This window comes from Sinohyriopsis cumingii, chromosome 18 (genome assembly GCF_028554795.1).
Source record: "Sinohyriopsis cumingii isolate HCF-2022 chromosome 18, ASM2855479v2, whole genome shotgun sequence".
In the NCBI taxonomy this organism is placed as follows: Eukaryota; Metazoa; Mollusca; class Bivalvia; order Unionida; family Unionidae; genus Sinohyriopsis; species Sinohyriopsis cumingii.
In genome coordinates, this window is record NC_142978.1 from 85,344,330 (window position 1) to 85,362,661 (window position 18,332).

General features: G+C 35.1%; 1 protein-coding gene across 1 annotated transcript in view; it reads left to right on the plus strand.

The window, feature by feature from the left end:
• Nucleotides 1-16,886, plus strand: part of LOC149777206 (uncharacterized) — a 29,553-nt gene extending 12,667 nt beyond the window's left edge. The window contains exons 5-11 of the mRNA XM_089941916.1: nt 1,216-1,422; nt 7,296-7,511; nt 10,501-10,656; nt 11,085-11,500; nt 12,289-12,388; nt 15,600-15,688; nt 16,636-16,886. Of these exons, the coding sequence (XP_089798042.1) occupies nt 1,216-1,422; nt 7,296-7,511; nt 10,501-10,656; nt 11,085-11,500; nt 12,289-12,388; nt 15,600-15,688; nt 16,636-16,695 (1,244 nt within the window). The 3' untranslated portion in view covers nt 16,696-16,886. The remainder of the gene's footprint in view (nt 1-1,215; nt 1,423-7,295; nt 7,512-10,500; nt 10,657-11,084; nt 11,501-12,288; nt 12,389-15,599; nt 15,689-16,635) is intronic.
• Nucleotides 16,887-18,332: the final 1,446 nt, after the last annotated feature.

Here is an 18,332-nt window from a genome sequence, read left to right on the forward strand (position 1 = left end):
GTACACTGTATCGAATATTATTTGATATATAATCAACATTTTGTCACAAACGAATTGATTTTCCACTTTACATAATATCCACCCCAAATATGTACCATTATAATTTTTGAAAATGAAAGCCCAGTTTTTAAAAGCTGGAAAACCGAGTGCAAAAGAAATAACAAAGTTTCATTACGTTTCTACCTAAAGCAGCGTGTTTTTCTGGACGAATGAAGCACTCGCGGACCTCAGCTTCGAAACCAGGTTGTATCTATGACTCTTACCTGCAATTATTTAGTATTTAATAATTTAATTTCCCCAACCAATTTACAAATAAGTCTCGAAAATCATATCCCTGATATGATTCTGATAGCCATTACAAATACATGCCTTTAATTAGGGTTACTTGTCAAGAATTACTCTATATATTTTTTTTAATCTAGACGAAAATATCCTTGCGAAACCTTTTTAGAAAATGATTATTTTCACTTCGGGGCAGAAACAATATGAGAACATAGATCCAGACTCGTATACCCCAGCTTCGAGAAGCGGGCGACATGCAAGATGCATTTTGTCAGTCAGTCTGTAAATCCGTCCATCAGTCCATGCGTCTTTCCGTCATCCTTGTTTGGGTTATAGCTCCTATATTGATTCCCCTACTGACGCCAAACAAACCTTCATGTGGATGTATCCTGGAAATAATATGCGTCATTCGCGAAAACGTGGATATTGTGACCTACTTTACCAGGTAAAATTGAAAATAGATTGCAGCTGTGTATGGCATCTAATTCCAGTACCGTTTGATCTACTGGAACCAAATCGAAGTTAAAGATTGCATTTTAGGATAAATGTATTGACATATAGGAAGTGGGTTATTGTGATCTCGTTTCCAGGGTAATGCTCATATCTTAAAAATGTTGTTTGGTGTCTACTTAACAAACCTTTTAAACTGCTTATACCAAACATACATTTTAGGTTCGTGTTGGGATAAGGCTGTCGTACTCACCAACACTGGATAGTTGTGACCTACTTTCTAGGATTTACTGAACACATACTTTCAAAAGATGCTGACTCATGCCACAGAAGCAAAGGTATCATGTGAACCCCCTTCTCACTCTTAAATCTAGGCTAATTTTATACATTTTGTATTAACGAATATTTAAAATTGCATCCAGTAATTAAATTTGGAGCGAACTTTTTACTTTCAGACAAAATTCAATTTTTTCTTTTGAATAGGTGGAAGGGTTCCAAAAGAATGCACAGGTTGTTTCATACAGGATGGGCTCGGATATAATCCCCACTTGCAGCTATGCTACAAATTCTACCACTGCGCCAAAGAAAACGATGACGTCATAAAATATACCCATACTTGTCCTTTTGGTCAATTTTGGTCACAGAAAGCACTCTCATGTGTCGATCCGAAGGTTGCCGAGTGTAATAAAGGTAAGTCACCTCAGCATGAAGATAATTAAGCTATAGCTATGAGAATCTGGTCCTGATAAAGCTGGCCATGAACTGGTATTTCGGGATGCGCATGCGCCTGGTCATGAACTGATATTTCTGGATGCGCAAGAGCCTGGCCATGAACTGGTATTTTTGGATGCGCAAGCGCCTAGAACAGAGTAAGGGGACGAATCAATTGACGATTTAATAGAATGCCTGTCGTTTTTGTCTGCGTTAAAGCTTTAATATACAAGATATTGCAATTTCCAATATATGCCCCTAATAAGTGGATGGTGGAGACTCGTTAAATCCGGTTTTCTATGATAACAAAGATGAATGAAGGTAAGCCATCATCGTATTTTGCACGAAAGAATATCTTACCAGTATGTTCTGAAAGAAAGAATTAGAACATGGGTTTTCGAATTGTATTGCGGCAGGAGAGACAAAGAATATCAGAACAAAATGTATGAATCCGTTCATCAAGGGTGAAAGATCTTCAAATTCGATTTCGTACCTGTTTTTTCACGTCATTTTTGCACGAATTTGCCGATATATACAGCTTTGTTTAGATACGCTTAGGCGAAGTAAATCACATAGAATGCTATTATTTAAATTATTACCGTGCTTTACGCTCATAGCTACTGAGAAAGTAAACCTTCGCATGACTCTCATTGGTACGGTGTACTACTTTGTCAAATATCGCATGATACTGTTTACTTCGGTTCAAGAAACGGTGTAGCACGGTTTATACTATATAATCTATGCTCTAATTTTTCACATTTTAAGGCAAAAATATTCCGAAACATTAGTGGAAAGTTTAAGTTCATGTTTTAAATATTTAAGCAATAATCTTTGCAGCAAGAACAATGTAAATTATTTCATTCTTAGTATCGAAGCACAGATTAGAACTGTGTCACTATCAATGTAATAATAAGAAGTTTTTCTGTTTGTCCTAGAACTCACACGGAAAGAGTCAATCACGACTCTGAAAAATACTAAGTACAAACTTAATCAGGAACATTGTGTCGTGATAACCCTGAATAATTGCATTTCGTATCCTAAAATCACCACAATGAAAAGACAAAAATGATCTCACTTCAATATGATATCAAATCAAACTCCAGATATAGTTTGTGTTAAATGTTACTACATGTCACCTAATTAAATGTACACTCACGAACATTTAATTTAGTGTCATCCTTTGCAGTGTCAGCAAAACATGCTTTATAACATCCATGCTAAAGCCTTTTTCACAATTTGTTGGGTGGTATATAATTTGCTTGCATTACTTATTATATATGGGTATGATATCTTATATAAAATAATACATTAAAGTTCAAAGCAAATAATGTTGCATGGGAAAACATTTCTTATGAATGTATTCAAAGTTTTATGTAATAAAAAGGGTGAATTTATCTTGAATTTTTGGAAAATAACTTTTACTAAGATTTATGAAAGTTATTACTATTTGACAAAAAGTGGTTCAAACCATATGTCTACACACACACCCGTACCCTAACCACAACCCCCACCCCGAAATGACAAATATTTGGACTTTTGTGATATTGATGAAAACTTAGCGTTTAACGTTTTTTTAAAACTTTAATCAGATTTGATTGTAAAGGCGAAAATTGGTCGATTTTGTTTTTCTGCAATATGCGGTCGCATATATTCTTCAACATACACTTCTCGTAACGTCTCACTCAACGTGAGTTGCTTTGGGATGGTTATGAGTTTCTATTGATGCTAGCCGCCATTTTATGGCCGGTGCTATTTACTTCCTCAGTTGTTTTACTTAGGAAGTTTACCTTTTTCAACAGCTTTAGCACGTAGTACGCTTTGTTGTCATACAAGCTTTACGACATCTTCCTGCTATACAATAATTATTTTTTGATGATTTTTTCATATTTTAAAAGTTTTCAAACAATTCTTTTTCCAGCATTATGCTGTTACAATCGATATTTTTTTTTAATTTGAATTTTTTCACAACATTTTGAAAATTATTCAACAGTGTTCTTCTTTTCAAGTTCAAAAGTTATATAAAATTATTAAGCTGGTAAGTTCTAATGTGGATTGAGGTGAATAAATGACTACTTATTTTCCGATATAGCTTTCAGTGCAGTTTTGATTTGCTAGCAAGGGGCACCGAGTGGCCGAGTGGTCTAAAGCGCTCACCGTTCCGAATCGCTGCCATCTCACCTCTGTCTGCGTGAGTTCGAGTCGTAGGCTCGGCTAACGTGGATACGTCAGCTTGCCAGTAGTTTCTCGTGGGTCGCTTATTCTCCCCGGGGTTTTCCCCGGGTTCTTCTTCCACCAGTTATACTGTCCGCCATGTGAAGCCATCTTGTGCTGAAAAATGGCGTTAACCCCGACAACAACAACCAATTTACCAGCAAACTGCATCTGCATCGTTGTGATTTCTCTTTTCTTCGTTACAGACTTATCGAAAATGGACTACTCTCGAAGTGTAACACCTCGTTAATTTTTCACGTACGATTTGGTACTAAAATATTTCAAATCAACAACATTAATTGCTAAACAAATATGTATGTGAATATTGTCTGAAATTATACCAGAATACAGGAAATCAAAAGTGTTACAATACTTTGGAACAAGATACTTGTTGCAAAAATTGTAAAAAGTTATGAAAGTCCCATGAACAATTATAACAATTACCAACTATTGTTCGATATTTACGACGTCTTTCATCCACTGTTCTATTAATTTGAAACTTCATTCGGAAAGCCTCCATAAACCGAGCAAGAGTTTAACATGTGAAGCATCCTTTCAAAGTATTTCGTTCTCTTTCCATGTTTATTATCCTCAGTTCTAACGATGATATAATGTTTGAAATGTTTTGTTAATTATGATCGCAGGAGTAGCATTTAAAAACTCTTTCTGCTATTCATTTTTGCCGAGAGTAAATGTTTACCTCTTTCCTAGACACAAAATATTAATAACACTAAATATATGAGGCTGATTTGACTAGCGATGCTTTATAGCCAGTTGATGCAATTTTATTAACTAAACAAAATCTTGAATCGGATCAAACCAAAAATTAAGCAAAAGTAAACTGTACAAAGATGAAATCTTCCAAACTTTAAATATGTCCATATTTCTATTGAGAATGCTTCCAAATTGAACATACACCTGCATCTAAATAAAACTAATTGAAAAATTAGTATTTTTAACATTTAATGTGCGAATTTTAAAATATCGCAATATTTAACGTAAAACTATCATAACATTTAACGCATTACATGCACACTTTTGTAACATTTAACATATAACATCCAAAATATTGTAAAATTTAAAATATAACATCCAAATATTGTAACATTTGACATATAGCTCCCAAGCTATTTTAATACTTAACATATCACATCCGAAATATTTTAACATTTAACATATAACATTTAAAATATTGTAACATTTAAATATTGCATGCAAAATAATGTAACATTTATTATGCATTTAACATCCAAAATATTGTAACATTTAACATATAACATCCAACATATTATAACATTTAACATATAACATTTAAAATATTGTAACGTTTAAAATATAACATCCAAAATATCGTAACATTTAAAATATAACACCCAAAATATTGTAACATGTAACATCCAAAATATTGTAAAATTTAACGTGTACCATCCTAAATATTGTTCCATTTAACGTGTAACATCCAAAATATTGTAACATTTAACATATCACATCCAAAAGATTGTAACATTTAACATCCAAAATAATGTAAATATTAAACTAATAACATCAAAAATATGGTAACATTTAACATGAAACATCCCAAATATTGTAACATTTAACGTGTAACATCCAAAATATTGTAACGTTTAGCATCCAAAATATTGTAACATTTAACATATAGCATTCAAAATAATATAATTCCAATTTTTATGAATTGAACGCGTTTTCTGCGAATTGATTGGATGTAAACGGTCACGTGATACTGACTTGTAATCTTTTACACGTCGATAAATTCTACGGAGTACGTTTAGTTCCTTGTTTCCATCTCATTTGATGTGAAGTTTTATCTATGTCAGCCCATTACACCCTAATAACAGCAGCAACAAAAACCCACGCACCCACTCCTGTGATTTCCAATCAAAATTTACAAACCACATATAAAACCGCACCATTATATGTTGAAACAATACAATTGCACAGACTTTCCTGCACTCCACCACTCATCCCTTTTGCCATCGAAGGCATCTGGTAGGCTTTACAAGCCAATCTTAGGAAATTATTGCATTTCACCTCGACAACATGTCATAGCAAAGGTTATTAAAGGTCATTGTCATCTGTCATACAAGGGATCTCACGAAAAATGGACACGACTTTGCTTTTGAATGATGGAAATGCTTAAGAAGTAAAAACAACGTTGCTATAACAACACGTACCTTACGCAAGCGTAATTTTAAAAAAAAAGGAATATCCTGGTTTAACCGCAACTACCATTTTTATATATTAAAATAATGATCATAACAATATATCACTGGCATGATCCGCTATGACGTTCTACCCCATATCACTGTATAAAGAATCGACGAATCTTGGCTAAGGAAGATCGGGCCATGTTTTCCATCGCAGTTAAGAGGCTAATGAAAGAAAACTTCGATCTACATAAAAGTAAATGTTTAGTTGATTAAATATTCTGATCTGATGTTAGAAAGGACGTAAATTGGAATTATAAAGATTAAATTATCATGGTTGGGTATTTATCGATGTGTAAATTTTACCTAATCACTCACAAAATTAAATGATCATGGTTGGGTATTTATCGATGTGGACATTTTACCTGATCACCTACAAAGTTAATATAAAGTCATTCGGACTGTATTTACTTTGCGAGAGATTAGGTAAAATGTACACATTGATAAATACAAAAAATGATCATTTAATCATATTGTAATATTTAACGTGTAACATCCAAAATATAGTAACATTTAACGTGTAACATCCAAAATATTGTAACATTTAACGTGTAGCATCCAAAATACTGTAACATTTAACGTGTAGCATCCAAAATATTGTAACCTTTACGGCACCATAACCCTGCTAGTACATGTGACAAAATATATCATTTTTTTCCTAAGTAGTACAATTTTTATATTCATGATATAAATTATTAATTGCTTAAAATAATCATGGTATTTTATTGCCATGAAAGGATGACTGTAACCGTAAAATGCCCTTTAGTACGATATCAAGATTCAATTGTTTTTATCGTCAGAAATTGTAACAAGCCTGCGTAAACCGAGTCTCGTGCGTCCGGTTCACAAGGGTATTTATATTTACCCCAGGCCCCTTGCTAACTTGTCAAGACAATATCGAATTGGGGATTTCTAAAATACTTTTCTAACTTTACATGGGCTTTTGACATTATGATACATTTATATGAAACTTCATCTTGGCACACACTAACACTAGATATTTGTGGAATACAGGGCTCAAGTCCTCACATGACAATAATAGGCCACAACCAGACAGTTGTGGAACACAGGGCTCACGTAATTTCCACCTGAGCTGTTTAATTTTCTAATTTTCTCTAATTCAGTCTATTTGTATTACTAGATGATCTGTCTTGTACCCAGTTCAGTCCCTCCAAAAGCTGACAGCTACGATTATACGATTATCAAATACGATTATATCGTTTTATTTCGTGCAGTAATGCCATTTTACAGGCATTGTATATCGTTAAACAAACTTCCTGCCTCAACCTAATAACAATTATTTCTCACAATGAAAAAGGAAATTTTCAATAAGTAGCTGTTTACATTAAGATTTAACAGTTTAATGACAATTATTAAAATAATAAAATAAAGGATATTGATTTTTTTATACCACAGACCCGTGCAGGCATAAGGACCACGTGGGAATGCGCTATGAGATGGAAGGCATTTGTAGCGGCTACTGGGAGTGTGTGAGTGAAGAGGGAAAGATCTTCTCTAAGGCCATGTGCTGCGCAGACGGTCATATGTACGAACCAGTCTCTGCGATCTGCGTTCCTGGGACCTGTAACAATACCATGTGTGGTGTCCCAAAACCAAAGTATCTGCCCTTTGGTAAGTCAGCAGCTTCAATACATTTCTTTCTTTGCTAATGTATTTACTTGTGAACTACAGTACAGTAGTTTCACATCAAAGTCTCCTAATGAATCAGATATTGATACCTTTTAATCCCTGCTAAGTGAGGTCACACGAACGATCAATAATCACCGTTTGATACTGACGGCCATTTGTGCGGGTATTTTCGTCATTAAACGGAACTTTTGTAAAAGTTGTGGATTTATGGGCGGATAAAGAAAGAGTGTCGATTTTTTGTCAAAGTTGTGGATATAAGAACAGATAAAGGAAGAGTGTTGATTTTTGGTCAAAGTTATGGATATAAGGACATATAATGGAAAGAGTGTTTATTTTTTCATAATTTAAAATTATGTAAGCAAACTGGTCATTTCTTTCGAATTTTAGCATCAACAGCTTAAATCTTTTTCAAAAGGTCTCTGATATTTGAAAATAATGTAATCTGAGATAAATTTCATAAAATCAACATGAAGATGGTTTATATCTCGATTGATTATTAATTTTCATATATTTCATTAGTGATTTCTCTTCGAGATTACTAACAAGCTAATGTCAAAGAACAAATGTACAGCACTTCCAACTACCTTATCTCTAGTCGACCTTCCGGACCTGTTTACAAATTTCTTCCGTGACAAAGTACAAACCATTAGAGATAAGCTTGACACCACAGTTTCAATTGACTCGTCGTCACCATACAGTTGGGATACAGAATTTGAGTGGCAATCATTAGCAGCATTTGGACCTGTCTCTATGCATTTAGTACGTACAATCGTGTTGAAGAGTGCACCAAAGTCATATGAACTTGATCCAATTCCAGCATCACTGCTGCTTGAGTGCTTAGATCCAGTATTGCCTTCACTAACTGATGTTATTAATACCTCTTTTTCATCCGGGGAATTCCCATCATTTTTCAAAACGGCCATTGTAAAGCCTCTGCTGAAGAAACTAACACTTGACCCTAACGATTTAAAGAACTACCGCCCAGTTTCTAATCTCCCATCCATATAAAAAAAAATATTAGAAAAGGTTGTTCTATCCCAGCTTGTATCTCATCTGAATTCAAACATTCTTTTTAGCCATTATAATCTACATATCGCCCTTGCCGCAGTACTGAAACTGCTCTTCTAAAAGTAGTTAATGACATTCTGTCTGCTTGGATAGCGGAAAGATTACTGTCCTCACCCTCCTTGATTTGTCTGCAGCATTTGACACAATAGACCATGACATATTACTTCACCGTCTCCAGCACGTATTTGGCATTCATGACACAGTCTTACTGTGGTTCAAGTCCTACTTGGTCAACAGGACACACATTGTGTCTGCAAATAGAATACACTCCAGCCCAGTTAATCTAAGTTGTGTTGTTCCACAGGTATCTGTTCTTGGTAATGTTCTCTTCATTCTGTACACTCAACCGCTCTCAGGTGTCATAGATCATCATCCAGTGTCTCACCAATTGTACGCCGATGACACCCAAATATACAAATCTAGCCACCCAACTGAAGTTGATGCTACCATCCAAGGTGTTGTTGTTGTTGTAGGGTTTAACGCCATTTTTCAGCACACGATAGGCTATACATGGCGGCCAGTATTAATGGTGACCATCCAAGGTGTAGAGAGGTGCATTTCTGATGTGAAATCATGGATGACTTGTAACAAGCTGCAGATGAATGATGATAAAACTGAAGCCATTCTGATCACAACGCAAAGACTTTCTCAATCACGTCCTTTACCTCAAACAATAAATATCAGTAACACCAGCATTAAATTCACACAGTCAGTACCAAACCTAGGTGTCACTCTGGACAGTACTCTCACGTTGCACCAACATGTCATGAACATATGCAAGGTTGCATATCTTGAGCTGAGACGCATCAACTCCATTCGCAAATATCTTTTAGCTGATGCCACTAAAACACTTGTATGTTCAATAGCACTTTGAAGACTGGACTATTGTAACTCAATTCTGTCTGGTTCATCTCAATATCTACTTCAGAAACTTCAAAAAGCTCAAAACATAGCTGCTCGGATCTGAGCACACCTCCCCGCTACTCTGTACCATACACTGGATATCCATTCGATCCAGAATCAAACACAAAATTTGTTCTTTGTGCTACGTTTCAATGACGGACTCCAGTCCAACATACCTATCCGACCTCACCCATGTGTACACATCAGCAAGATACTTATGTACCTCTTCTGACAATCGTATACTCATTATTCCCACTACGAAAACGAAGTCATATGGACAGCTTTCTTTTGCATACTAGGGCCCAGCAACGTGGAAAGAATTGCCAACTGAACTTAGACACAAAGACACAGTGGTCCCATTCAAGAGTGCTCTTAAAACTCACTTATTTCGACTGCAAGAACTAAGTTAAAGACCTAATAATGTTCCCTACCTTAAATATTTTCAGCATGTTTTGTATGTTTTCTAATTTCATGGTGTATGTTTTGTTGTTGTAATAATATCATTATATAAGTTTTTTTTATGTTATATGTGTTGTCTAATGTTGTAAAGCACATAGAGCTTCTAGAGGTTAGACGCTATACAAAGTCCTCATTATTATTATTATTATTATTATTATTATTTCCTTTTTGTGCTTGGTTTACTACTCAAATGCGGACGAATGTTAAGATTTAAGCACAAACCAATTTGTCTGCCTCTCTTGAATTATGCTTTCCTTTTGCAAAAGGATACTTGAAACATTTTGTCACTTGTCTTGGTAACGATATATTACGCCAAAACAAAGTGAAATGAATTTTCAGTTCGTTTAAAATTGTTTGACGATATGAAGAAAATACATAGAACACCTATACCACGGAAATAATGCATGACTTTTATAAAGTGATATCTAAAGAACTGTCAAATTATTTTTGTCAGTTGTCCATGTCTTTGTTCTCGACTTGTCGTATTCTATGTCGTTCGTAACAGTTTTTGTTTGGTATTTATCCTATGCATCAATTGCAGTCTGTCCCTACGAAGCCGTTCCAGGAGATGTGAGGAAGTTCCGTTCCAGTAGTTATTGGGGACTGATGAGCTATGATTTACCATGTTCACCGGGAACTATTTATGATCCTGACCGCTGCACATGCGTCATTGAAAATATCGCCACGGTTCCGATAGGTGAGGTGATGTACCAAAACTCATTACTGTGGAATTCGGTTAATTAAACCATGTCGCGTGCCAATTAATGGCTGTCTATCACTTACAAAGCCATAACTAAGAAGTTTAACTGTACGTTTTGTAAGGATTATAATCGTATCCATGTGGAAATTCAAGATCTTTTAAACAAACGTTGGCCTGCAAATGGCTTAATCTCTTTTAACAAATAAACCAGTCGAAGCAAAACACTATAGTATTTAGCAATCAAAATATTATTCTATGTTGAAGGAACAACCTGGCGTCCATGTCTGCAATTAGGTACTGCATCTTCATTGTTGGAAAGGATCGAAATTTAATTTAAAACTAATGCCTTTAAATGGATCTTTAAACTTTCTTCTGAAAAGATTAAACGAATTTTGTTAAAAGATTCTTCCCGATTTTTCACAAAGAATGCAAGCCAGAAATCCACATGAAATTTGATGGCAACTTCCTGGACGACGCTGGTGCAGATAACGAAAAGGCAGTTGTGAGAGTGACTTTAATGAACTCTGACCCCAGTCCAGCTGGCGGCTCATATGCTTTTTTCAATGGCAGTTCCTACATTAACCTGTACAGTCTGGCGAACATTTACTATGGCAGGACGGTCGCCATCCACTTTTGGATGAGGTCACTTCCGGGAATCCAAGATGGACCGGAAACAGTCATTACTAATTGCCTGATGAGTACTGGAACTGAATCCAACCAGTGCTTATACTCAGACTGTAACCCGTCAGTTCAGATTGAATTGAGCAATGTGACCAGTACGTTGAAGCATAAATTAGTTATGGAAGACGGAGACACACATATCCTGGAATCAAATATTAATGTAAGTAGACTTGATATATCTGTTGGGTAGGGAAGTTGTCTTTCAACTATCGCATTACAAAAGTTCCAGTGAACCACTATCCAATCTAATCACACATATAGGCGACAATGTTTACTTGAATCAAATATTCACAGGAACGGTGTGGTGGCAGGACGAGTTTGTCAGCCGAGTGGGGAAAGGTCGGCGGAGTATTCTCTTCAAATCCAATAGGTCTAATCTGGGTTGCAGCACATTCGTCTTTTCGTGTCAGATCTTTATTACACATCGAAAACGATTTTTGCATTTATGCACGAAGCTGTATATGAAGTGATTTCATTTGAATTGTTTCAGAACTCATGTTCGGTAATCTTCCAGATGAATGTATAGACGCACGTGTTGTAAAGTAAAATAATGTTTGCGCTATTGGATATGGTACAATAGAAAACAAAAGATATCCATAGTGAACCTCTTACGAAAGTTATTAAGAATCTGCAAGGAAACAAAGTTGCTTGCCTCGTTGTTATATGACTTCTTAGAACACTGACGTCAAAAGAGTGATATCCATGCCTAATCTTGCCTTCAACAGACGGGTCTCTAGAGCAGCAGATCTGCCTCAAAAGTCTTTATACCTAATTCAGGTCCCTTGGTACCGAAATCCAGGTCCCTTGGTACCGAATCCAGGTCCCTTAGTATCGAAATCCAGGTCCCTTAGTAGTAAAAACTCTCCCTTCCGAAATTGTCAGTGCTAAAGCTTTCTAACGTTTCTGCCGGATTCCTGTCTAAATGTTATATTTTCCCTGCTTTCACAGAACGATGAATGGGTGGAAGTATGGTATGTGTATGACGGAACTAGAAGCCAGGAGTTTGTAACTGGAACCAAATCCACAGAAGATCACGTGCTGGAAACAGGTAAAACATGGAAAATTCTTATTGGTTTTGAATCTTTATGTATTGTTTAAAACAAAATAAAGAATTTCTTAGGAAACCCTTTTCATGATATATGATTTACCCATAAAAAACTGTAATCAAAAAGGGATTTAGGTTGTAAATCCGCTGCAATGCAACGTGTCCTCGCGTTGATCTCAGCAACTTATTACAACTCTCTGTTTCACTAATCCTATTGAAAATTCAGCACACAAAAAAAAAGACCATGCATGTGCAAATGCACAATTCGTTACGTTTTTCACTCGATGTTCATGTGAGCTTTCTAAACTTTCCAGTCTAAATAACTATGTATTTGTTTGTTTGTTTGTTGTTGCAATTCATCAGACAGGAGGTTGGAGTTTACAATATGTTTGGAACTACACTTAACAAAATAAACAGATAATAGTATAAATAGCACATAAAGAAAACATTTCAATGCTTTTCGTGTTTTTTATTTTATTGCGAAAATATTAAAGTTTCTAGTAAAAGTTATGTAGCAAATCATAATTTATTAGAACAAATACAAATTTATATTTGTACGAGAAATAAACACCATACTTTATTTGATGGAATTGTTGAGTTTGTAGTCACAATAGAAAATAGTATGGTTAGTTTAGTAAATTCCTAGTGTATAGTGTAATCTGCATCACTAAGAATTCAAATAAACGAAGATTATAATTTCGAAAGCATGTAATAAAATCACATTGTCTCTCCATGGAAATAGCTGATAAATAGACTTTAAAGTAACCTACGTCTCAACACTCCCCCCTCCAATAGTTATAGTGAAAGCAAAGTCACGTTCTACCTGTGGGAAAGGTACCTTGTAAAAGCTTCAATCATTTTGTTCAATGTTACCCTTGAAATGAGTTCGAAAACATGCAACCGTTCTTGGGAGGTCGATGCTTCGCTGATGCAGAGAAGTCAATGACAGTGAAAGGGAAACTTTTTCGATGCCATGTTAAATACCAATTTGTTGTCTTCTTATCATCAAACCTTCGTATTGTGTGCGATGCCACAATAAAGCACGTACTGCAAATCCAAGTCGGGTCCAGAGGTGCAATGGTCAAGCTTCAGTCGCTGAAACTTGCACCCGATGAAGCAAATATGTTTATGTTTGTGAAAACTTCCAGTTCCATAGAGGTATATGTCTAAAAGAACGGCGGTAGTGATATTGCTACTGCGTAAAAAAACATCGTCGCAGACCTCTCGATAAAATCTCTGATCATTTGTCCCTAATGGTCCATATTAGTTAAACCTCTAAAAAGGAATTTTTTTACCAAACAAAAGTTCACCCAGTTGTTATTTGTATAGTCAAACCTGGTCTGTATGATTTAGTGGGGACACATTGCGGATAAGATCGCCCATTCGGATCACCGGTTTTCGTCGTTTCTCAATAATAATACTAATAATAATAATTTATTGAATTGCTGAATATGAAACGAATATCTTCTCAAACCAGGATCAGACACAGCAATCGCCTTGATGCCGGATATTATTTCATTGATTTAAGTGTATTTGTCAACGGCATTGGTGTCGACAACATCGTTAAATATTTCTTTACTCGCTTACAATAATATTTTCGTGCGATGGTTGTTCTTGTCGAAAGCATTTTTTTTCTTCTTCAAAATAAAATCACACTACTATCGTTAGTTCACACTAGTGTCTTACATTCAACACGTGCTTTAATCTGTTTTATTAAGGTGTTATGAATTTGTAACCTGGAATGGTCCTCTATTGTGCCAAACGACATTCTAGAAAGTTCAGATATTTCAGACAAGACATATTTTCAAAGAATTGTGCGTACTTACTAGTTGTAATGACAATCTGTTTCATATATTATTAAATTGACACTTCCTCCGACAATAATTTTAGTCGTTTTTACGCAGGCGGTGGATACGATTGGTTGCTGAGAAGCCAGAATGACAAATTTGTATTCTTCTTTCAGAATGATAGGCATGCATTTCTCAGATTAATCTGTTCCGTGCAACAGCACTAAAATTGTATCAATGCAGGTGCAGACAAACTAAGACTAACTATCGATTGCGACACAAAGCTGGGAAGTGGACGTACTCATCTGGATTTTCTCGCGAGGGCGGGGGCGGGGAAGGGCACCGCAGGCATTCACTGCGGGGGCACCCATATTTGCGGAGTAAAGTCGCATATGTAATGTATTCACGTTACACTGACGAATGTTAAATGGGTACAATGAAATGGTACTAAAGACGTTAACCCATATCGGTAAGGAAAATTTCAAACTTTAATTCATGCTACTACTTGTTTTAACCATTCAGGCTCGTGTCGTTACTTTCAATTTAACTAATTTTACACATAGTATAAAATAATACAAGGGAGAATACTTCTCTCCCTTCTTGCGCGACCTATTTAAGAATACACACTGATATTTCAAGTTTAATTTTCGCTTAACGTACTAAATTTGATACCGCTGTATAGCTCAGGCATTAATGTTTGCATGCCTATCCAAAGATTTGTTCTATTATAATACCTTTAAGGAATACCAGACCATTTTTCCACGCTACTGTTTGACATCGCCATCATCGCGCCCGGTTAATATGCAAGTGAAATCACGCTGAATGGAATACGGTCCTCTCATTGGTTTAAAGAAAATGACGTCCTGCATTTATTTATAACTTATTTTCCATTGCCCACTGAGAAGATAGTTTTCCATTCAGCACAATATTCTTGTATATTAGGCGGGCGCGATTGTGGCCGTGTCGAGCAATAGCATGGGATAATGGTCTGGCATTCCTAAGAGGTGTCATCATAAACCGAACCTTAGGTAGGTGTACAAAGTCCAATGCCTTAGCTAAATATGGGTATCAGATTTATTACACTATGCGAAATGAAGCTTGAAATATCAGCGTTGATTCTTAAAAAGGTCGCGCGAGAAAGAAGAGAAGTATATTTTATAATAATATGGACAGTTCAATTGTAAGCAATAATACGTGCCCCTGTGGTTTTAATCAGCCGTAAGCTTTGCAAATATATTCTCTCTGTGACACGCGGTACTCAACAAATGAGCGACAAAGTTCGCTTGGAACTATAAAGATGATGCTAGACAAAGGTGAGATCTATGAATCTCAGTCTGAAAGAAAGCGTTGAACCATACGTCCTCCTTAACACATTCTCTAAGATACCAATGACTTCAACACTGATAACGACTTCTTATTTCCTTCAGGAATTGTCGGGCAGCGTCAGTCTGGGCTCGTCATTGGGCGACCAGTTACCAATGCGTTTGATAACTACTTCAAGGGAGACATCGATGAGGTAAATGATATACCGTGTATGCATTTTGCTCAAATTTGCATCGTCCCATACATATGCATGCAATGAACTGACAACGAGAACAGTGCGAAAGTAGTATCTAACTACTGAGTGCTTTCGACTCTTTAATGAATCTTTTTCAAAGGCAAATACAAAACGTAGACAAGACAAACAAATAAAACAGAAAAACTGCATTTAGTAATCATGAGTCAGTTTCCTGCATTTAATAATCGGTTTCCTGCATTTAGTAATCAGTTTCCTCCATTTAGTAATCAGTTTCCCGCATTTAGTAATCAGTTTCCTGCATTTAGTAATCAATTTCCTGCATTTAGTAATCAATTTCCTGCATTTAATAATCAATTTCCTGCATTTAGCTTTCCAACATTTAGTCATCAGTAATTAGTTTTCTGCATTTAGTAATCAATTTCCTGCATTTAGTAATGAATTTCCTGCATTTAATAATCAGTTTCCTGCATCTAATAATCAGTTTCCTGCATTTAGTTATCAATTTCCTGCAGTTAGCTTTCCAACATTTAGTAATCAGTAATCAGTTTCCTGTATTTAGCAATCAATTTTCTGCCCTTAGTAATCAATTTTCTGCATTTATTAATCATTTTCCTGCATTTAGTAATCGATTTCCTTCATTTATGAATCAATTTCTCACATGCAAAACAAATACTGATCATGTTTAATCAAAGATCGTTAGGCTAAATGATGGAAAATTAGTTCATCTCCAAGATGTCGATTAATAAAATACATTCACAAAAATAGCACAAGATGTAAGTGACCTGTATAAACTACCAGAATTTGCCATAAGACGGACATTTCAAACAATTCATTTTGATACTCCGTGCTCATATTTACAGTATGACCATTCTGGAAGAAGTTTTTATATTATTTCGTTATGAATTTTCCAATGTCTTATTCTTTTATCTCTTGCTTCGTTTTAGTTTGAATTTTACCGCTGTATCCCGAAGAAGGCAAAGGATGCTTTGAAGAACATCGATTAGATCCTGGTTTCGAAGAAATCAGTTTGGAATATTTCGAACCAGGTTCTGAGAGATTTTACCATTTTGAGAAACAAGAAGGATCACAACACGTGACATTTCAGAGAGAGCACTGAAATTATTCATGAACATTAATTTGTTATTCGCATAATATTTGGGGATGTTTTAATACGTAAATACAACATTGAAATTGCTCCTGATAATTAATTTGTTATCCGTATGCTGTTTGGTCCATTTTCCATTAATTTCGACTTTGCTCATTAAATAATAATAATAATAATAATAATAATAATAATAATAACAAACAGTCAAACACACACACACATATCAATTAAAGCTGATAAAGTAAATTATTATGAGAAAAGGACGGATAAGGACACATGACCATTCAGAGACAATATTGAAAACATTCCTAAACAATATTTTGTTTTCGACACGCTCTGACTATTCCATATACAGATTTTAATTTACATGTATATATGAACTTGGATGTACTTAGACTGTCTGATTATTTCATTATTTCATCACAAATTATGACCCCTATTATCCCTACATAATGTGATTCATAAACATGGATATATATATATATATATATATATATATATATATATATATATATATATATATATATATATATATATAGATAGATAGATAGATAGATAGATAGATAGAATAGACAGACAGACAGATAGATAGATAGATAGACAGACAGACAGACAGATAGATAGATAGGTAGGTAGGTAGGTAGACAGACAGACAGACAGACAGGCAGGCAGGCAGGTAGATAGATAGGTAGGTAGGTAGGTAGGTAGATAGACAGACAGACAGACATACATACAGACAGACAGACAGACAGACAGATAGACAGATAGATAGATAGATAGTCATGCACTGGTATGAATCATAGTATGGAGGGATCATAGGGGTCATAATTATATATATTTGTATCCACCTTTGTTACCATATAAAGTTCTTTGGTAAATAGCAACTGAAGTATATGCACATAGAACTAGAATATCCTGATAGCTTTTTACTTTTATCTGGACTTAAATGTATCATAACAAAAACAAAGACTAACTGGATTAAAAACAAGAAATTATCCGATAAATGAAATATGTCCAGATATGGTAGTAAACTGGTCTTCTTCTAACTTTACACTCCAAGGCATCGATTAGGAATGAACTAAGAAAGGCAAAAATAACAAGTAAGCTGGATTAAAAGATATCTTTAATAAGTAAGTAAAGTAACTGTTGTAAAAACTCTTATTCTGCCATATTCATAAATCTTATTTTTTCAGTACTTCTATATCCATGAACAAAAGTTGAAGCCGGACCAAACTGTACTTTATTTGAAGGTGTATGGGGTGGTAAAGTAGAGAGAATTAAACGTGATGTTCAACTTTTCATGGAAGATGAAATGGAATTAAATATGATACACATTTATTCATTCAACAGGTATATTAAGATAGGACGGGTTAAAAGATTACCGGAAAATGGGAAGGAGAGTGGCACAACTTAGTTAACAATATTCAGAAATATAAATGATATTTGGAAATTAGGAAGGATGAAATTAGAAGAACTTGGTAAGCTCATTAAAAAATATTCTTCAAGACTTGTAATTTTGGCAGTATTGAATTGGAA